The 21,244-nt window shown below is 33.7% G+C and overlaps 1 protein-coding gene across 4 annotated transcripts in view; it reads right to left on the minus strand.

The window, feature by feature from the left end:
• The window catches only part of PCSK5 (proprotein convertase subtilisin/kexin type 5), a 199,499-nt gene that overhangs the window by 57,472 nt on the left and 120,783 nt on the right, over window positions 1-21,244 (minus strand). For 3 of the 4 annotated variants that reach the window (XM_034410214.3, XM_034410213.3, XM_034410215.3), the window contains exons 10-19: window positions 20,783-20,886; window positions 15,578-15,695; window positions 14,224-14,433; window positions 12,024-12,160; window positions 8,214-8,357; window positions 7,607-7,709; window positions 5,507-5,700; window positions 3,092-3,176; window positions 809-906; window positions 213-342 (exon numbers count right to left, since the gene is read on the minus strand). In XM_034410214.3, coding sequence (XP_034266105.2) covers window positions 213-342; window positions 809-906; window positions 3,092-3,176; window positions 5,507-5,700; window positions 7,607-7,709; window positions 8,214-8,357; window positions 12,024-12,160; window positions 14,224-14,433; window positions 15,578-15,695; window positions 20,783-20,886 — 1,323 coding nt within the window. Of the gene's footprint in view, window positions 1-212; window positions 343-808; window positions 907-3,091; window positions 3,177-5,506; window positions 5,701-7,606; window positions 7,710-8,213; window positions 8,358-8,431; window positions 8,596-12,023; window positions 12,161-14,223; window positions 14,434-15,577; window positions 15,696-20,782; window positions 20,887-21,244 lie in introns of those variants that run through there. The other variant, XM_087886134.1, reaches the window with a different exon arrangement.

Here is a 21,244-nt window from a genome sequence, read left to right on the forward strand (position 1 = left end):
GCTTTCTAACTGCTCGGTGGGCAGGAGCTGGGGCAAGGACGGGAGCTTACCCTATTGCATGACGCTCGAGTGTCAAACCTGGGTTGCTGGCTTTACAAACCCAATGTCTTAACCACTGAGTCACCTTTATGGTTCCTTTCTGGTTCACGTATAAAATGGCTCAATTTTTGCATCTGATTTAAAATGTTATATAGCTTATAATGACCACTTACCTTTTGCAAGTTTTATATCCATTTTCTAAAGAATGATCCAAATAGTAGCCATTGCTACAAGCTACCACACATTTTCCATTCTCCATAAAATACTCTTCTGTACAATTGATGCACGCATCTGCTCCTGGGCCTCAAAAGCCAACAAAACAAAAATGATAACACAGTGCTGTATCCTCAATAAAGCATAGATAATGAATATTCACTAAATAATTTAGTAGTGTGATTACTAATTTGGTGGAATGAAAAGTGGTATTCTTCCATGTAAACAAGAATGTTAAAAAGACATTCAAGCTCATCCAATTACACAGCTAGTCCCTCCTCATAGTCTCACTGATTTGCTAGAACTACTATTGGTTTGTTTTAGATTTGTTTTTCTTGCTAATGTTGATAATAGTTTTATTATCCCAGACGGAGAAACTACCATAGATACTGAAGCTGTTCACACTGTGATCAATGGGTATTATCTAAGCATGGCCTAATGACAACCTGTGTTTCATATTTATAATAATATTCTGTGTGTCTACAAAGCTTACTTATTCTATTTTGTTGCAAGGAAGGCATAAATTATTTAGTTAATAAAATAATATTAGAAGTACCTTCACAAGAAGCACAGGAATGATGGCATAGCTCACAGTCTCTGCCATTATAATATTTGCCTGCTTCACAGCGTATAACACATCTTGTTCCTTGTAAACTACATAAAAAACACAAGGAGATTTAGATAATTTCTGCTAATATCTAAGAGGAAGAGAAAATACATTTATGGATTATAGTGAGTTCCATTTATGCCATTTATTAAAGACTTATTAAGGTGTGTTTATAACTGATGTATTGAACCTCAGTCTGAAACATAATACTACAGAAAATATTTGCATTTTTTGAAAGCAAGCAGACTACTCCGCTGCTATGCTTAGATATGAAGTGCTTTTGTTAATTTTGATTTTGTTGTTAGTCTATGGGGGATTTTTTTGATCCATGTCCATTGTGCTTGCTAATTTAATATGGATATTTTAACATATCATTCTTAGGCTGTTGCAGCTTTAATTTTCTCTCTCTTCTAAGTTATATCTGTACTGTAAGGAATATATATGTGCCTTAAAGAACATAACATGTAATTAAAACATATTATAATGAGATAATTACATCGCAGTTAGATTATGGTATCAATTTTATGTATGTCTTTTCTTTATCAGTACAAGAATACTTGTACTGATAAAGTATGTACCAGAAAATTAAAGTGGTAAAGGAGTAACACAATTCTTCAGATGGAGTGGAATTGAATGTGTCTTTTCAATTTTTTAAAAAAGTTGTTTCAGTATTGCTTGTTGTACCTGACAAGTTACAACATCTAGCAATAGCTAATTCATTCAGATGATAATTTCCATGAAAAATAAATACTGTTATAAATTGCAGACTCCAAAGCTAGAAATTTTAGCCCTTTAAAAAAATATTTTCTATTTTGTCTTCCAACCATTGATTTTTGTATTATTTAGCCTGATTATGAGCCTGAAAAACGCAGAAGCTTTTGGGCCAATAATACCAACAAAGATACATTTTAATTGTGGATTTAAATGAAGTTATGAAAATAGTTACAAAAACAAATTATTAATTGATTAATTATTTTTTCTATATGACAATTCTTAAATATTAGACATATTGCAGATTGAGAACACAGTGCTTTGGTTTTTATATTCTACATACTAAAGATTTTTTTAATGCATGATTAATCAGGACAATACATACATTTGCAAAAATGTTTGTAAACAACTTGAAAAAAATTCTTCATGCAAATATAATGTGAAATATTTTTTTCTTCTGGAATGTTAGAAACTTCTTTTCCTATCAGAATAGAATAACAGAGTTGGAAGGGACCTTGGAGGTCTTCTAGACCAACCCACTGCTTAGGCAGGAAACCCTACACCACTTCAGACAAATCCCATCTCTTCTTAAAAACTTCCAGTTGGAGCATTCATAACTTCTGGAGCAAGTTGTTCCACTAATTAATTGTTCTAACTGTCAGGAAATTTCTCCTTAGTTCTAAGTTGCTTCTCTCCTTGATTAGTTTCCACCCATTGCTTCTTGTCCTACCCTCAGGTGCTTTGGAGAATAGCTTGACTCCATCTTCTTTGTGGCAGCCCCTGAGATATTGGAACACTATCATGTAACTCCTAGTCCTTCTTTTCATCAGACTAGACATACACAGTTCCTGCAACCGTTCTTCATATGTTTTAGCCTCCAGTTTCCTAATCATCTTTGTTGCTCTTCTCTGCACTCTTTCTAGAGTCTCATCATCTTTTTTACATTGTGGCAACCAAAACTGAATGCAGTATTCCAAGTGTGGCCTTATCAAGGCATTATAAAATGGTATTAACGCTTCACATTATCTTGATTCTATCCCTGTTTATGCAGCCTAGAATTGTGTTGGTTTTTTTGGCTGCTGCAGCACACTGCTACCTCATATTTAAATGATTATCCACTAAGACTCCAAGATCCCTCTCCAGTTACTATTATTTAGTTACGTACCACATATACTGTACCTGTGCATTTTGTTTTTCTTGCTTAAATGTAGAACCTTACTTTTTTCACTGTTGAATTTCATTTTGTTAGATAGCACCCAATGTTCAAGTCTGTCAAGATCCTTTCATAAGCCTATATTCTGGAGTCTGGCTATTCCTGCTAGCTTGGTGTCATCTGCAAATTTGATGAGTTCCCCATCTATCCCCTTATCCAAATCATTGATTTGAGCCTAAAACAGAGCCTTTGGGTACCCTACTGCATATTTCCCTCCATGTAGATGCAGGTCCATTGGGGACTACACATTGAGTGCAGCTGGTCAGCCAGTTACGAATCATGTTAATTAAAGCCAAACATTTCCTTACCTTAGACCATGTCTGCATTCTGTGCATGTATGAAATTCAGTGCATGACCTACAATTTTCACTGCATTTACGGCAGACAATCTTATCTAGAAAGAAATACAATGCCCAAAAAAATTAAAATTAATCCTATTCAAAGATACATTAAATTAATACTTAAATAATTTACATACAATTTTTTCCAAATATTTGTAATTATATTTCCAAGGTGTCATTACATCTGGAAAAATACTGTTCAATAAATCCTGCTTTGTTTTACTTATAGCAAGCCTGCTTAGTATTGTCAAAATTACTCATTTTTTAAAATAGGATATATAAATTACATGAATATGAATATATTACAGGTAGTCTTTGACTTACAGCAGTTCGCTTAACAACCATTTAAAATTACAATGGCACTGAAAAAAGTGACTTATGATCATTTTTCACACTTATGACCATTGCAGCATCCTCATGGTCATGTGATTTACATCTGGATGCTTGACAACTGACTTATATTTATGATGGTTGCAGTGTCCCAGAGTCATGTGATCAACTTTTGCGACCTTCTGACAAGCAAAGTCAATGGGGAAAACCAGATTCACCTAACAACTGTTTTACTTATTTGACAAGTGTAGTGATTCACTTAACAAATGTGGCAAGAAAAGATGTAAAATGGGGAAACACGCACTTAACAAATTTCTCACTTAGCAGCATAATTTTTTTGGCTCAATTGTGGTCATAAGTTGAGGAATACCTGTATTCTAAATTATATAACAATTATAGAGCAGAGTAAATTATGCTGTATAGAACGAAGCACATATAGACATAATTATTCCCTAATGATTACTGTGTGAGAAATGAAAATGGATGAAGACAATTTTTTTTCCTAATGATTTTTTTCAATTTGAAATTATAAATTATCCTTAGAATCAGATTACTCCAACGTTGCAGGCATAAACAGTGTCCTGCAGTATTGTACTCCTTAAGCATCTAGTCCAGCAGTTTGTTCTCATCATGGCCAACCAATTGCATAAGGCTAATGGCTATCGATCCCTATTATTTCCACTAATTGGCTCAACTTTATTTTTTAAGACAGCCAAGCTTGTAGATGGCACCATAGGTCATGGTAACAAAAGTAGAATTACATGTTGGGTAAAAAAAATCTTTTGTTTGTCCTGATTCTCCCAAAATTCAGTTTCATAGGATGATCTTTGTTTCTAGTGTTTGGGGAAAGGGAAACAGCTTCTTCTTGTCCACTTTATGCACACCGTGCATAATTCTATACTCCTCAGTCAGGTTCCCAACTCATTTGCTTACTTTCTGCTCTAAAAAGCCACAAATATCGCAATCTTGTTTTCATGAGGAAGCTACTTGATCATATTAGTTGCTCTACTCTGAACCTTCTCTAGCTCTTCTAAATCTTTTTTAGAGCTTCACACAATATTCCAGGTGCAGTGGCATCATTGATTTAGATCAGTGGTGGGATTCAAATTTTTTTACTACCGGTTCTGTAGGTGTGACTTGGTGGGTGTGGCATGGCTTGCTGGGCGTGGCAGGGGAAGGATACTGTAAAATCTCCATTCCCACCCCACTCCAGGGGAAGGATACTGCAAAATCTCCATTTCCTCCCGATCAGCTGGGACTCAAGAGGTAGAGAATAGATGGGAGCGGGGCCAGTCAGAGGTGGTATTTACTGGTTCTCTGAACTACTCAAAATTTCGGCTACCGGTTCTCCAGAACTGGTCAGAACCTGCTGAATACCACCTCTGATTTAGATATGGACATTTGAGTACAGTATTGCCATCTCTATTTTCAAAATGATTTCTTATTATTCCTAACATGCTGTTGGCCCTGTTTTTACAGCAGATGTCCACTGCTGGCACCTTCAATGAACTGTTTAACCTTGCCATATCCATACCAAAATTGTCCACACCATATCATACTGTACCATATCTTTTCCTTGCCTTCATTTTAGAAACTTGGCAGTATTATTATATAAAGACTATCTTAAACTACTTAGAAATTAAAACCCAATTTTTCTACTGTGTCACATCAAGCAAAATCATCTGTGTTGTAGTTATGATATAACTTTATTTTTTGCTTACCCATATGGAGTATCTTTCTATGGAGTATCTCCTATGGAGATCTTTCTTACCCCCATCTGACTTCATATTTCAAAACCACATAGTCTTCTTTGTTTCAATTATTCAAGCTTTGAATAATAGTCTATCTGTTTGTTTATGTATTTATTTGATTTGATTTTCAAGGCTGCCCAGTCAATCAACATTTGAGTTATTTGGTATATAATTCTAAAATTAAAATTTCAGAGTTCAAACTGAAATGACAGCAGTATATTGAATGTACTGCATATAAGAATATGATTTTATAGTTCCTTCCAATAGTATAACAACTGAATAATGTAAAAACAAAATCTTACTGTTATCCAGGTAAAAGCCCTCTGAGCAGGAGGTAATACAATTTCTCGATTCTTCATTGATAAAGTAACCAGGTTTACAGGTATTACATTGGTCACTATGACTTCCAAAACATGTTTCACAGTTAGGTGAACACTTTTTACAACGTTTCTTGTCTGCACTATAGTGACCAGGTGGACAGTTGGGAACACAGATTCTTTATTGTAAAAAAAACAATAAGAGACAGAGATGGCATTGAGCTGGACAGAATTAATCAGTTAACAAATAATTTTGTTTGGATAACAAAAGCAGAACAATGGTTTCCCGATACCAGAGCCAGATACAATATCTTTTTGTCTAAACAAGCACACTTCAATTTACTTCCAATCTTAATTGGAGAGAGCTGTAAATATATAACATTTAAGATAAAAATTGCATTTTAGATGAGCATAATTTATGAAAATTAAGATGCAAATCTTTTTGGAAATGTATCATTGGTTCAAATCAATTCAAAAAGCACATCTTCCATGACAAAGTTTCAAGTGTGTATTTCTAACCCTGTTGAACTCTTTCCCATTCTGTATTCCAATATTCAAATTATTTTTTTTAAAGTGGCATAAAGTAGAATTTAGATAAATATATGGATAGAGAAAAAATATTCCAAAGAATGTTGTCCCAAGACATAAAGACGTGATTACAATCAAAGGAAAAAGAAAAAATGCAGAATAATTTTGATGGAAATAAAATGTTTTAGAAGTAGGTGAGGAGTGGTAAATAAGAAGCTTCCAACTGAGCAAATAGATTTGAGAATAAGTGATGAAATGATTTGGCATGAAACTAAGAGGGAATGCTGGAAGGAGTATTTTTCAGATTTGTATGGGAATGAAAATGATATGTCAAAGTGTGGAAGTGAAACAAATGCTATAAATGTTACTGTCCAAGAAAAACATAAAAATGAACTAATAAATAAGTAAGAACGTTAAGAAATAATAAGGCTGCTGTGTAGATGGTGTAACTGTTAACATATGTGATTTTCTAATGGAATCACTACACAATGTGATTAATATGGAGGTGAAGACTACATCTGTGTCTGACGATTGGAAAAATGTTATGATTTCCTGTACAAAGGGAAAGGCAGAAAAACTGGATGCAAAATCTCTAGGGAATTTATTAAGTATGGTCATTGGCAGAATTCTGGCACCGATGTGTAAAGTCAGAGGGCTACAGTGATATATAGTGAATGCTGTCTTAACTCATTCTTTTAATATTTTTGGCTTACTATTTCTTCCTTCCTTTGTGTGCGCGCCATAACACTGCTTATCTGAAATGAGAATAGTATGTATGTATGTATGTATGTATGTATGTATGTATGTATGTACATATGCCATTAAGATTGTAATACATGTATTTTCATATAACAGATAGTGATGTTAATGTGTCATTTAGACAGGCTTTCAAAATTCTGCTGTTATTTCCTACAACAAAGCAGCATTCCTAGAAACCCTGCATGTTTCTTTCTTGACTGGGCCTACCTCAAAAGGTGACATCACTCTTGAAAGTCTCTCCAAGTTTCTTTCTGTCCTATCTTATTTTAAACAAAATCTAGGTGGGGTTATTTTGAATTTCTTTCTCATGTCTGGACTATATAATCTCTTGTCCAAGTTCTTCTGTGAAAGCTCTTTCATACTTTCCCAAAAGTCAGCTCTAAATTCCTCTACAATAACATACATTTAACCCCTGTATGGACATTCCAACTTCAGCAACAATTCATAGTATAGCAGTGATGAAAAAGTGGTTTTATGATCAGTTCTCACATTTACAACTTTGCAGCTGTTAAGCAAATGAAATCCAAAGTAAGATTGTAAGCACAAGCACAGCTTCTGATTCACTTAGCAACTGCTTCACTTACCAACCAAGTTGCCAGGCTCAGTTAAGATAGTTAAACGAAGACTACCTATAGTCAGCTGATGGTATAATGTTTTATACTATGCAAAATGGGATAATACTAAAAAATGAAGCCATCTTGGTATGATCTAATAAAAGTTTTCTAAATAGGAATTCTGACTAGTTTCACACTGGCTTATTGCATGCATTTTTTATGAGAAGTAATAACTGTTTCGTACCGTGTATTGTTTTTAGATTTATAGTAATAGTGTAGGCAGTCATTGCAATGGTCTGGCCCCGGTCCACCACATCCAACCTTACTGCACTCTGCATTGCAGGGACCTTTAAAAAAAGACAAACAATCCTTGCAATTTTATTTTTATAGAAATTACTTCAAGTCTATTTTGTACCAGATAGCTTGGATTCCATCACACAAATAATTTGGAAGTTTAAAAAAATCAAAACTGAAAATATTGAATATAATTATATATATATATATATATAATTTTTATTAAAAAATTTAAACAAGAAGGTAAAAGCTAACACAAACCAATAGAAAGGAAAAAAGAAAAAGTAAAAACAAAGTACAAGAAATGAAATACAAGTTGAAGGAAAATAGAGAAGAAAGAAAATATAAAGTGACTTGTTAAATATTTTTCATAGCAGTTATAAATGCAAATATTCAAAATATCTATAAGAACGTAAGTTTTAAGAAAAAGTATTGAATAGAATTCAAAGTTTTTAGAGACTGGTTTTCTGGCTTGGTTGAGGAAATCAATAAAGAGCAAGAAAAAAAGCTTGCTATATTAATGGTTATATTATTTCAAATATAATAATTAATGTTACCTGAATAGTCATCTAGTCCATAATCTTCCGTAGGGTCTTCAATTGCACTCATGCGTACTCGTTCGCCTTTTAAAAAATCATTTCTTGGGGAGTAAGGCTGGATGGATGTCCCATAAAGTACTAAGGACCATTCTTTCAATTTACCTAAATGAATCATATTGGGAAGACATGAAATTCCAGGAGGAAATGTATTCTCTTTGATATTTATGGTAGCATATTTCAAAGAGCTGTCAACTTTACCTGTTGCTGTTGAAACTATCTGGCTCAGGACACGAGGGATGAACTGCCCAATGAAGAAGAGAAGAGAAGAAACACTCTACTCACTGTTGCAATTGGGGGAGCTCTTCCTCCCTCTTCATAGAACCTATTGAGATGAACTGCCCTGTGAGGAAGTGCAGGAGGATCAACTGTTCTGGAAGCGGTAGGGTCATCTGGCTCTCCCTACAAAGGATTCACTACAGCTGTGTTTGCTAGTTATCTCTTTCCTCTTGTTCCTTTTCCCCCCTCTGCTGTGTCTTTTTAGATGTCAAGCCTAAAATGTTTCATTATTCTGCACGGAGTGGTTAATATTGTTGTAAATATAACGAAAGCAAGGGAGGCAGTGACTATGGGTGCATAAGTACAGGTGGGCTTAGATTCCGATTACCACCCCTTCCTTGTTCTTCAGTTTTAATACCTAACCTGATAGCATAGATTAAAGAGCTTTAGTTCATTCACCATTTGGGGCCAGTTCTGCTTTGGGAGCCAGAGAGCTATATAAGATGTATAAATATGCATCAACATGCTTAAAAACATATTAATACAAAAGATTATGTTTTCTTTTCTTGCATCTCTACAAACCTACCAATATGAATTTGCAATTTTAGTATTAGGAAGAAGACAGGAAAGTGAGTTTTGAAATACTATAATAAATAAAACATTATAATAAAATATCACATTTATTCAAATAGCTTATTTAAAATTATTTTTATTATTTATATATGGAACTGGAAAGATGGGCATATTAAAAGATCAAGGTTGATATCAACTCCTGGTGATTATATAGGCACGTTATACAGTTTTCTTGGCAATAGGATGGAATGGTTTGTCACTGCTTTATTCTTAGGTTTTGTTTTTTGTTTTTGCTTACTCGGTCTAGTCTTCTGCCCTAGTCTTCCTGGCAATCTCATCCAAGTACTTATTAGATTCAATCTGCTTAGCATTTTCAAGATAAGCAAAAGTTGTCTAGGCCCTAACATGGAATATGAGAATATGCGACACATTTAAATTATATTGCTGCTTATGCTGAGTATTTCTAACTCCAGAAATTATTATTAAACATAATTTCCAGGTAGAGTTTCCTTTAGTGTGAATGAGTTAAGAGATGATAAAATATGAGAAAACTGTAGCAAAGGCATAGTCCTTCATACAACTATGCCACTTCATTGTTGTGTGGGAATTCATATGACTGAAACACATTATTCAATAGGAAGAGTTTCATATTTCACCAGTTATAATGCTGTTCAAAGCAAACAACACATTCATTTGTAAATGATGAAATGTTGAACAAATAACAATACCAGATCAAATGATAAATGTATATGTGTGAATTGGATCCCAACCATTTAAAGAAAATACTTAACTAAGAGAATTTGCAGCGAAAATGAAAAATGAGATAATTCAGAGGGTAAAATTATTGGTAACTCTAATCCTGTAATTTTGGGCATGAGAAAAAAGATACTTCTATCCATGTTTTAGCACCAGAAATTCCTGTGCAGCCAATCAATATTACAACCAATAGCCCAATATCAGTGAAGAGTTGATAAACAAATATTCACTTCTATTAATATCAGCAATCTACATCTGCACAAAATAGCTATAGCAGTACAATCCAGTCAGCCCTTTGAGGTAGTGCAGACAACAGGTAGTGCAGACCAAAAGAGTAAACCACGAGTACTGGCACTGTCATTATTATAAGGTAGCAATAGCAATAGCACTTAGACTTATATACCACTTCATGGTCCTTTACAACCCTCTCTAGGTGATTTAGAGTCAGCATGTTGTCCCAACAATCTGGGTCCTCATTTTGCTGATCTCAGAAAGATGAAAGGCTGAGTCAACCTTGAGCCGGTGACACTCGAACTGCCAAACTGCTGGCAGCCAGCAGTGAGTAGAAGTAGCCTGCAGTACTGTATTCTAACCACTGCACCACCATGGCTCCAAAAACAGAAATTTGCAAGTCTGAATGCCATTCTCCCTTGCTTTACTTGACTTTCCAGAAAAGCAGAAAAGGTCCCTTGTAAGACATTCTCACGTCCTTTTTCCTTCTGTAGATTGAGATAACTTTTACATGACCATCATCTAGTCCAGCGGCCCCCAACCCTTTGGGCACTAAGGACTGGTTCCATGGAGGTTTTTCCTTGGACCATAGGGGGTGTGGTTTCGCTTGCTGCCTGCATCCTGTGGATGGGACTTTGCTTGCTTGCATGGCTGACTGCTGGCATGCCATAGTGCTGGTTCACGAACCGGGGATTGGGGATCTCTGGTCCACTCTATTTGTCCTGCTGCTGTTTCGCAGTCATTCCCACATACTTCAAATCCTGAATGCAGAATCTTTTGTTCTATCAATCTTTAATTAAAAAAATACTAATGGCAAATAAAATGGACCTACAGCAGTTCCCACTGGGTGGGTCTACCCGTTGTCACAGAGGTTTTAATGGCAATTTTATGATTTGTGAGCTGCCCATGTATTTCAATGTAGGATACAAAAACTATGTAAATATTTTAGATGAATAAATGAACTGTTCTGCATGCATAGCCTGTATAACAAGCAACTGATAACATAATGCTGACTTATACGTAAGGCACCCCTGTTGTTTTTGCTCTCTAATCCTCAGAAACCATTTGACATCTTTATTTTTGCAAATGTGAAATGCTGATCTCAAGAAGTGAAAATTACATCCCAACCAAAACTCATTTAGCTCCCACAGCAATCGAAAATCTTACTCTCTACAGCACCCAAAAGGAAGAGATGGAAAATCAAAACTTCTCCAGGCTTTTCTTATAACTCTTCTCTGATGCTGAAGAGAATGGAGAGGCTGACAAAAAAAAATCTTACCATCATTCTTCTGCTTATTTTCTCTGAGCAGAGCAAAGAGGGTTTCAAAACCTTAAAGCTTTAAACCTTAAAACCTGAACTTCAGGTTCTAGAAGTGAGGCAAGATAAGATTTCTCTCTTAGCTTCACAACAATCTCAATTATACTACAGCTGAACTAAACAGCTGAGTTATCTAACGTTATTACATCATAGAAACACAGAAATCTGAAGCTGCTTTATAAGTGACTCAGAATCCTCTAGTTCAGGGTGTCAAACTTTCATCATCACGGTAGTGTCATATGACGTATCGGGACTTTCTCCCCCTTTGCTAAACCGAGTGGGGGCGGAGCAGCATGTGACCCATCTGGGCTGCAGGCCGCGAGTTTAACACCCCTGTTCTAGTTGAAGTGCTGTTAGATAAATCTCTGTGAAAAAGCATTTTATGGTATCAAAATTATAGGTTAAGACTTCCTCTGCCATCTCTACAGCTGGAGTTATCACCCAATCTTCCCAGCAGATGTCGTGGCTAAGTGTGTAAAAGTGATTTGATGAGTTATACCAGGGTTTCCTAGCTATTGATGCTGGGAGTCTTTGATATATAGCAAATGACTTTTCACTTTTTGAGTCTAAACAATATTTTACCTTTATAAACCAACTCAGCAACTACACTATGCTGTATTACGTTAAATATATAAAAGGTAAAGCGAATAACCAGCAGAATAATGTGTTCATACCTGGAGTCTTTACATTTCTTAGCTGAGATGGAGTATCATAGATTTCTAAAATCCAGTCACCAGCTGCTTTTTCACCCCAGCAGTGAGTTGTCATGAACTCCCAGTTTTTAAAACCTTCCATAGAATGATCAAATAACCTTTTAAAGAAAAGCACAACAATGTATGTATAAACACAGAAGAAAATTATATTTATTAAAAATTTCATTTGATGCAATTGGATATAATCTACAGGGTTTGTGTCAGGCTCCAATATCTTCAAGGAAAGAATATAGGGATGCTTCATAAGGATTCTGGAAGTAATGCTGCATTTTGGAATCACAAGCTATGACTCTACTTTTATGAGTATAAATGCTCATATAAATGGTCAAATTGCACAAATATTCTGTTATTAAATCTAACAATAATAAAGCACAAACATTTAAAAAGTGTAGAATTATAAGTGAATTATAAGTGACGTTATTCATATGGTCTGAAATGATTTTATTTTAATATATCTAACCTATGTGTGTCATAATTGTGAAATAAGAAAGTAAACATTAACTCTTCGCTATATTGCCAAATTATTAATCATATCCTTCTTATTATGTCTAATAAGTGCAGTAAATATGGGCCAAGTGTAACACTATTTATGCATTTCAGTTTCTTTTGAATTAATAAGTCAATATACAAGTGATCGTGGAGACAAAGTTTCAGAGCTTTGAGTTAAATATTTTTTGTACACTCTTCGTATGAGTTCCAGTGACCATGAAAATACAAGTCAAATAGTCATAGTAAGCTTTTAGAAAAGACACAAAACTTGAGGAATTTTTCTATAATTCTTACATTAAAGGGATATTCTGTAAGAAATCTTATGGAAGATTTGAACCATGCTTGGTCCAAAATTCTGGACCACATGGCTAGAATATTAAACTGAATGGATACAACCATACAGTTTATTTCAAGCTTAAGAGAGGTCAAGCCTTAATAGTATTTAGAGAAGTGAACTCTTGGGAATTTCAGGCTTACTGGTGAGATTGGGAAATGGAAAAAGGTAATGTTAATTCAGTTCCACAGGACTGCCAAGAAAACTGCATGGATGCGGTCACTAGGAGTTGACTGGTGTCATCATGGCAGAACCTCCACTCTTTATAATGGGCATCATAATGTTGCACAACATTTACTATAATCATCACTTTACAAATAATATGAAAGGACCTGCAAATGACAACCAATTAAGCAAATAGCTTATATTAATATAATTAATATTAATTAATTATACTTATTTTTTTTATGAAACATGAAATCAATGTTATCCATTGAATTAACAATTTACCTCTAGTCAACTGTTCCTTGTAAATGCTACAGGTAAAGGTTAATTCAAATCATAACTACATTCTTAAAAAACCCAATATTTGATATTCTGCTGATCATATTCTGGTTGCCTTAGAAAGAGATATGTTGGCAAGCTATTCAGTCCCAAATTTGAGACAGTCCAAAGTACACTTGTCTCTGTTTGGGGGCTCTCTAGAAAAGCATATAGAGGGATTTAGGAGGAAAAAAGGACCAATAAACAAAAGAGGGGAGAGTCATTTTATTCAATTGGAAGTATATTCTACTTATATAATAGCCCAGTTTTAATCTAAAGGGCATTTTAATAAAGGAATAGATAAGAGAAAGACTTCTATATCTTTCTGTATCTTTCTAATAACAACCAATCATTTATCAAAATTCTTGAATCTGATAGTAATTAGTTTATATACACAGGGCTACATTCCAGACACAGTTTCAAGAGATAACTCCAGAATGAAATATCTTTTTATGAACATCAGGACAAAAATTCAAGACAAAAGTATCACAAATGCAATTAAAAGTTATGTCAGGATCACATATCAGACAGGCCAGACTATATTTTGACTTCGCACCATTCTTTTTTTTGGAAGAACAGTGAGAAGATTCATTAAGATTTATTTCTTCAACTGTTTTCTTGAAGTACTGTTATTATTCTACTTTTTTGTAATTTCATTCTCAGTATCGGACAAAACTATTGCAGAAGATTACAGTTGATCTTGCCTCTGCTAATGCTCATGACAAAATTTAGATTTCCACTTGATGTGTTCGTTTTCTCAGACTGGTTCCTCAATTTATCTTTTTAAAAAGTTCATACATTTTTAAGTGCACCCAATTTGGAAAGTGAGCTTCCATAAAACTGAAAGTTAAGTACCTGTTAGCCAATAGCTGAGATCTTGTTCCAGAAGGAGAAGTTAAATAAATTGCCAGATCACCTCTCCGAGGATGTGTAATAGTGATTCGTACCACTACATGTTCCAGATATATTACATGGTGATTGGCATTGTCTGCACATCCTGTGGCTTTGTATATTGAACGAACACCATTATCTGGTCCATTACGAATATTATCTGGTCGTATTGTTCTGTTTGAAAAATACAAGCCAAATTAAATATCCAGTGAATTTCATACATTTTCATATCTAAAACATCTCTGAAATACAACTAGTCCTCAACCTACAACAGTTCATTTAGTGACTGTTTGAAGTTACAACGGCATTGAAAAAAGTGACCAATTTACAACGTTTACAACCGTTGCAGTATCTCCATGGTCACATGATCAAAATTTGGGTGCTTGGCAACTGGCATGTATTTACAATTGTTGCACTAACCCAGGGTCATGTGATCACCATCTGTAAACTTCCCAGTTGGCTTATGACAAGCAAAGTCAATTGGGGAAAGCCAAATTTGCTTAACAATGGCATGATTCACTTAAATACTGCAGTGATTCACTTAACAGTTATGGCAAAAAAGGTTTTAAAATGGGGCACAACTCACTTGACCACTGCCTTGCTTAGCAATGAAAAATTTGCGCTAAATTGTGGTCATATGTTGAGAACTATCTATATATTTTTTCCTCTCTCTGTGCAGGGCTGTGAGCACCATTTGGAGAGGTGCTTGGTGAATTTACTGAAGCTTATGAACCAGTGGTGAGTTTCAAATTTTTTTACTACCAGTTCTGTGGGTGTGGCTTGGTGGGTGTGGCATGGCTTAGTGGGCGTGGCTTGGTGGGCGTGGCAGGGGAAGAATACTGTAAAATCTCCATTCTGTCCCCAATCCAGGGGAAGGTTACTGCAAAATCCCCATTTCCTTCCGATCAGCTGGAATTTGGGAGGCAGAGAATAGATGGGGGCGGGGCCAGTCAGAATTTTTACTACTGTTTCTCTGAACTGCTCAAAATTTCTGCTACCGGTTCACCAGAACTGGTCAGAACCTGCTGAAATCCACCTCTGTTATGAACCTATTATCTGAACTGTTGATTGTTACTCCCTTGAAAGGTGGGATAGATAACACAAAAGGTCCCTTACATTGTCTGAGTATCCATAGACTGAGCATGCATAAACAGCGTGCACAAACTCTTATTGAGCATAATAGCACTAAGCTTTTTTTCAGCAAAGGAACAAGAAGATCCTGTTTAACAACTAGCTTATAAAAACATTCATTTAAAAAAAAATTAGCCACCATTCAGTCTCAGTAAATACATTGGTCAATATCTTTAATAAATGTTACTTGATTTGTCGATCTGTGTTCTCAATGCAGACATGCTGTGGAGGGACTGTTGTCCACTTTTCTGCTTCTACCACCATGGCTTCAGCATCCATCAATCCAAATCCATATAAGTGGCTAACTACAAAACATAAAACATTATTATAATCTTGGAGTAGTTATTTTCATTTTTGCACAACACAAACATCTATACTCTATTTAATTCCTTTTCCTCAAAAATGCATTGTTTCATAATATCACATCTATCCTGTCATTTTAAAAGTACCAGTTACAGCTGCAATAATTGGTCCGATAATATTAATTATTAATGTAGGTTTTGGGTTTGATGTTTACATATATGATCAATTTATTTTTTCCCCATATGATTTTGCAATCAGGACAAAGATAGTGAAAGACATCAGTATCAGTTTAGTGGACTATGGACAAAACTGTAGGAAATGAGATAAATAAAGAATGAAAAAAGGTGGTGAGAAATAATTCATGGAAGGAAAGCATATATGTTTTAATGTATGCCATGCTTTAACAAATACATTCTGAGTTTTGTTGGTTAAATTTATGAGTTATAATTCCCACCAGCCATGACCTTTGTCTTGTTGGCTTTATCCAATGACACGTAATTTAGCAAATCCAGCTAATAATTTTTCAAAGCATTAAATAAGAAATAAGAGTTACATCTTTAATAACCATTATTAATCAATGATATGAAAATATTATGAAACAGCCTAAAGTGTTGTATCCAAATCAGGGTAAATTATGGGCTTAAAGGAATTCTCTATTAACAATTTACACTGTAAGTTTTCAGAATAGAACTGTGACTGTTCTCCATGTTATGGAAATAAATTGCAATACTTTTTAGGACTGATATCTATAAACTTGATGGATTATTTGGAGAAATGCACATTACTTTTTAAAAACCAAGTTCTTTGTATTATCCCCATCAAAAAAATAGCCAAAATCTATTTACATGGTCACTTTTTAAAAATTTCATTTTTTCATTCTTGAGAAAAGATCACTCAATATTATAATGTCTAGTTTAATTTTCCATGCATGACACTACTCTTAATGTTTCAAACTGGTTTTGGTGATGAATAATAAGTAGGAGTTTGATGTACCCTGCCATTTTAAAAAAATGCACACATAATATACATTTAAACATAATCCCTCTTCAATCCAATTCAAGAAGCATCACGCTGAGCAGTTATTAAAGTTTCCATATGGAAATGTTCCAGACAGCTGATGGATGGCTGTCTGAAATGTGTTGTACTTTAAAGTTTCTGATCAAATGGATTGGTCTAAGCAGCTGCCAGAATCAAGACAAGCCCATCATTTTCACAGACTAAATAATAACAATTTTGGGGAAACATTACAGGGTTGCTAAAACTAGCTGATCCTCTGCATCTTGAAGGAAAAAAAACCATCCATTCAATCTCACACTGTCCAGTTATGTGTGTAAATTAAAGCTATAGGGTTATTTCAACTGATATATTAACAATCCTAGAACCTCTTGAACCTCTTGTATTACGTCATGTCTTTTAATGACTTTTAAGTAATACTTAAGATTGTAATTGTCATTTTTCTGCCTGAAAAACATAACTCTGGGGCATATCATTTTTGAAAATGCCTTTGTCTTAGACTGGAAAGGTTGTTCTTGCACATGAATAATATACACAAAAATTGCTAACCTTTCCATATGAATCACAGCAAAGTTTGCCTCATTAAAGGGAATCAATAATGGTAAAGTACTATCCAATCTGTCATATTTTTTTTAAAGAGACAATTTTCTCTTTTAAAAATTAAAAACGATGAAGTACTTAGTCTTAAACCCTTACATATATTTATTTATTATTGACATGCATTATTTCCCATGTGAATTCTACTAAAAAAGAAAACAAATTAAAATTTGTTGATTTCCAAATATGGTGATTTGAAACAGTTGTTTGGAGGATTCTTGGTGCCCTCTGAGTTGGTTATTGGCTTACAGATATTTCATTACCTGCCTAGGTTACATCATCAGTGCTAGTGAGTATAAGGTTTGCTCCCTGGTTATATACAAGTAATGCTCAACTGGGATTGGATTTTTGGTCAAAAGTTGTAAATTAAGGCACCCATGTTTGGATCCAATTGTTTTACCATTTTTTAAACTTGATTTTTATAAAACAGATCTGTCACTACTGTCATCACTTTGACACTCTGCTTGCTCTTAAGGTTCCTTTTTTTCTTTAAATGTCTTTCAATGATTATGGCACAGAGTATCATCATTATCATCATCATTGTCATTCTTCTATTCTTACCAAATATTGCAGTGAACTGATAAAGGACATTCTAGAAGAATAGTTCTTCATAATGTATTATCGGAGTTGCTATACAAATATAAATTTCTATATTTTATATTAAATATTACAAACTACAGTATATGTTACAGGTATATAGGCATACTCAATGAAAATAAGAATTATTGGTTCTAATGCAGATATGGAACTTGAAGGCTGGGAGATTCAGTATTCATTCATTCATTCATTCATTCATTCATTCATTCATTCATTCTTTAAATAGTTTCATTTACTATGAAAATTTCAGCAGTTGTAAAATTATCTTTTACCATTTTGGACAGTCAACGGTAGATAGCAGCAACAAAGATTTTTCAAATCAGCTTGACTTTGAGTAACTTTCAGAAGTGAATTGATACCTGGCATTCATTTAGTTAAAAGCAATTAAACAAATTTGTTTTCCCAGGTAATTGTATTTAATGTCCATTCCTCAAATCCGTGGGTAAGACAAGGTCAAAAAACTTTACTAGTCTAACCAATTTATTTTAACTTATCCCTCTTTATAGCTTTAGCCAGTAAATGGCTAAATGTGTGTAGGATAAGATTGCAGCCAAGCTAGTTTTAGAAAACTGCTTGGCTTGTTTTGCTCATACACCTTATTATGATACTGTCATTGAAGAAACATGTTCCAGCCATAAAGAGAAGTATAGTATATTTCCAAAGGGATTCAGTCTGATCGGTGTAATTCATTCTATGAAAAACAGGTTTTTAATTATTATTTTTGGCTGCAGCTGGGGACAATAGTGAAATATTACACTAAATAATGCCACGTGCAATAGTAAAATAGAGTTCCATTTTTGCCAGAAGCAGTATACAGTGTGCACGTATATATTCCCCGCATCAAATTAAACATTGGAAGTTGCTATTTAATCTAAATCATTTGCTTTTGCTTCATCCAAAACTAACAAGAGGTTGAAAAGGAGTTATAGTTTTATTGAAACCATTTGCTCAGCTTACATTGCCAAAATAATTGACTTAAAACTATTCACTTTAATTAGGTTAAAGTTGATTCTTCAGTTCCATAGTGAATAGGGATTATTTTGTTCTTTTCTTCCTCTTTTTATAATTTAGTATGACGTAGTGTATAACTACATACATATATTGCACTATATGGAATATTAACTTGCAACTGTTACAAAATGCAGTGGGATAGATTTCATGAATAACTATAATCATGATAGAAAATAAGATAAACAATGTTTTCTAAATATTGGTTTAATGGACTCCTAGGTGTTTTGTTATATTCATACAATGGATAACATTCCAAGCAATATGGCACAACAATATTTATTAATCGTATCCCAGTGATATTTGTCAATTTTTCCTCTATCTTATACAGTATTTGGTTTTCATAAGTTGAACACATAAAACAGAAATATAAAGTGTTCTCAGAGAAAAGTAGCAAATAAATTAAGCTGCATAAATAATAAACCAGCATTCAATTATTTTAACAATATTTTCTGCATTATTGTAGCATTTAGAATCATACCCAGTATATACTGTTGTTATTTTGACACTGAGATTAGAAATATTTGATAGCTAATACACTCCTTGAGAAAAGGTGGAACATAAATTAAATAATTAAATAATAAAACAATGATCAACCTAGAATGAATAATTTTTCAGTTTATGCTATCACACAAAATATAATAATTTTTTAAATACATAAGACCAACATAAAAGATAAAAAACAAACAAACTTCAAACTGAAAATTATGGCTTAGAATTTGTTATGTCCTAAGTGGGGATCTGCATTTATACTCTGTATGTCATGAATCTTTTTCTTATAAACTTTAAATTGAAATCAGTATCATTAATTTAATGCATATGTATAAGGTTCAAATATCTCAATATTTTAAACAACTGACTTATGTGAAAGAGTTGTTAGAAATATCTTTTCCAAAAGAAAAAAAGAAATTATAAAATTGCAGGTACTATTTGAAAACCTAAAGTTTAAATTCAGAAATAGTTTTGTCTACTGACAAAAGGAATATTCAGTTTTAATTTTGCTTAATATCTCAGCTTTTCAGATGACATGTTCCTTCATCTTTATGTTAGTTCACATGCATATTTATCCAATGTTATCATTTATATACAGTAGAACCTCTGGTCACGACCATAATTCATTCCATAACTTTGGTCACAAACCAAATTGGTCGTGACCCGAACCTAATTTTGGAAATTTGGTGCTTACAAAAAAAATGGTGCAGAAGGAGAAATCGGCCGCGAAAAAAAAATGTGAATTTTTTGGTTGTAACCTGATTTGGTCGTGATCAGAAGCGTTCGTGACCAGAGGTTCTACTGCATTCATATTTCATAATATATTCATATTAACATTCATTGTATTTTATAATACAATTATTTTTGCAAGATGTTTCTCCAAATGCATATTTTTATGTATTCCTTAATACGTATATTTTTGTTAATATTATTCTCAAGTACATAGTTTATCTAATAGTGAATTTTATTAAATAATATCAATGTCTACATTGTAGCATACTTCTCTTAGAAGTCAGGAAACACATATTGTTTAAATTTATGTTATTTAGCTATGAATAATATATAGCTAACAGATTTCTCCAATCAACCCATGTTAGAGATAGCTGAGAATCATTTTTACTTTAAAGAATAATATTTTCTTTGTAATGAGGATTCCTTATTTTACCTAAAATACAGTTATATGCAAGGCATAATTCTTGATCTTGTGACCTCATTTACTTTATTGGTGTAAATAAAAAGAAGCTACATGAACTATATCTGGTAGAAAAACACTTGGGACTAAGAAATAAAGGCAAAAGATAAAAGGAAATTTAGAAATAAAGAAATACTAGGGACTTTATTGAATAAGACCTAAAATGTTGACTATGAAATGACAACTTACCCTTGTAACCAGCTGCATTGGTTTTCCAGTCATTGGCAATTAGATGTCCAGCACCTGAAGTCCTTACAATAATATGTTGAATATCCCTCCATGTTAGTAAACGACTAGAAAAAGACAATAAAAATGTGATTTTCTAAAAGGAAAGAAGTATAGATGCAGAGGTGGTTATGTAAAAAAGAGAAAAATGTTAAGAGCAAGAATAAATTATGGGTTAAATTAGTCCTTTTTCATAATTAATATTTTGAAGGCAATGTTTTAATAAACAGAAAACTATTTTATTTGCATGAACAAATAGATAATACCGTAGTTAATAGTTATGTGATATTTAAACAACAGCTTTAGCCTCACTGTGAAGTGAAGCTGCTTGTCAGTGTGGCTAGGCCTTGCCATGACACTTGGAAAGAGAGACTGCATCAGGTGTCCTTGTTGTTCTCTGAGCTTGCTTGTTTTGTTGCAGACATT

Source organism: Pantherophis guttatus, chromosome 2 (assembly GCF_059756535.1).
Source record: "Pantherophis guttatus breed Tessera chromosome 2, ASM5975653v1, whole genome shotgun sequence".
NCBI lineage: Eukaryota > Metazoa > Chordata > Lepidosauria > Squamata > Colubridae > Pantherophis > Pantherophis guttatus.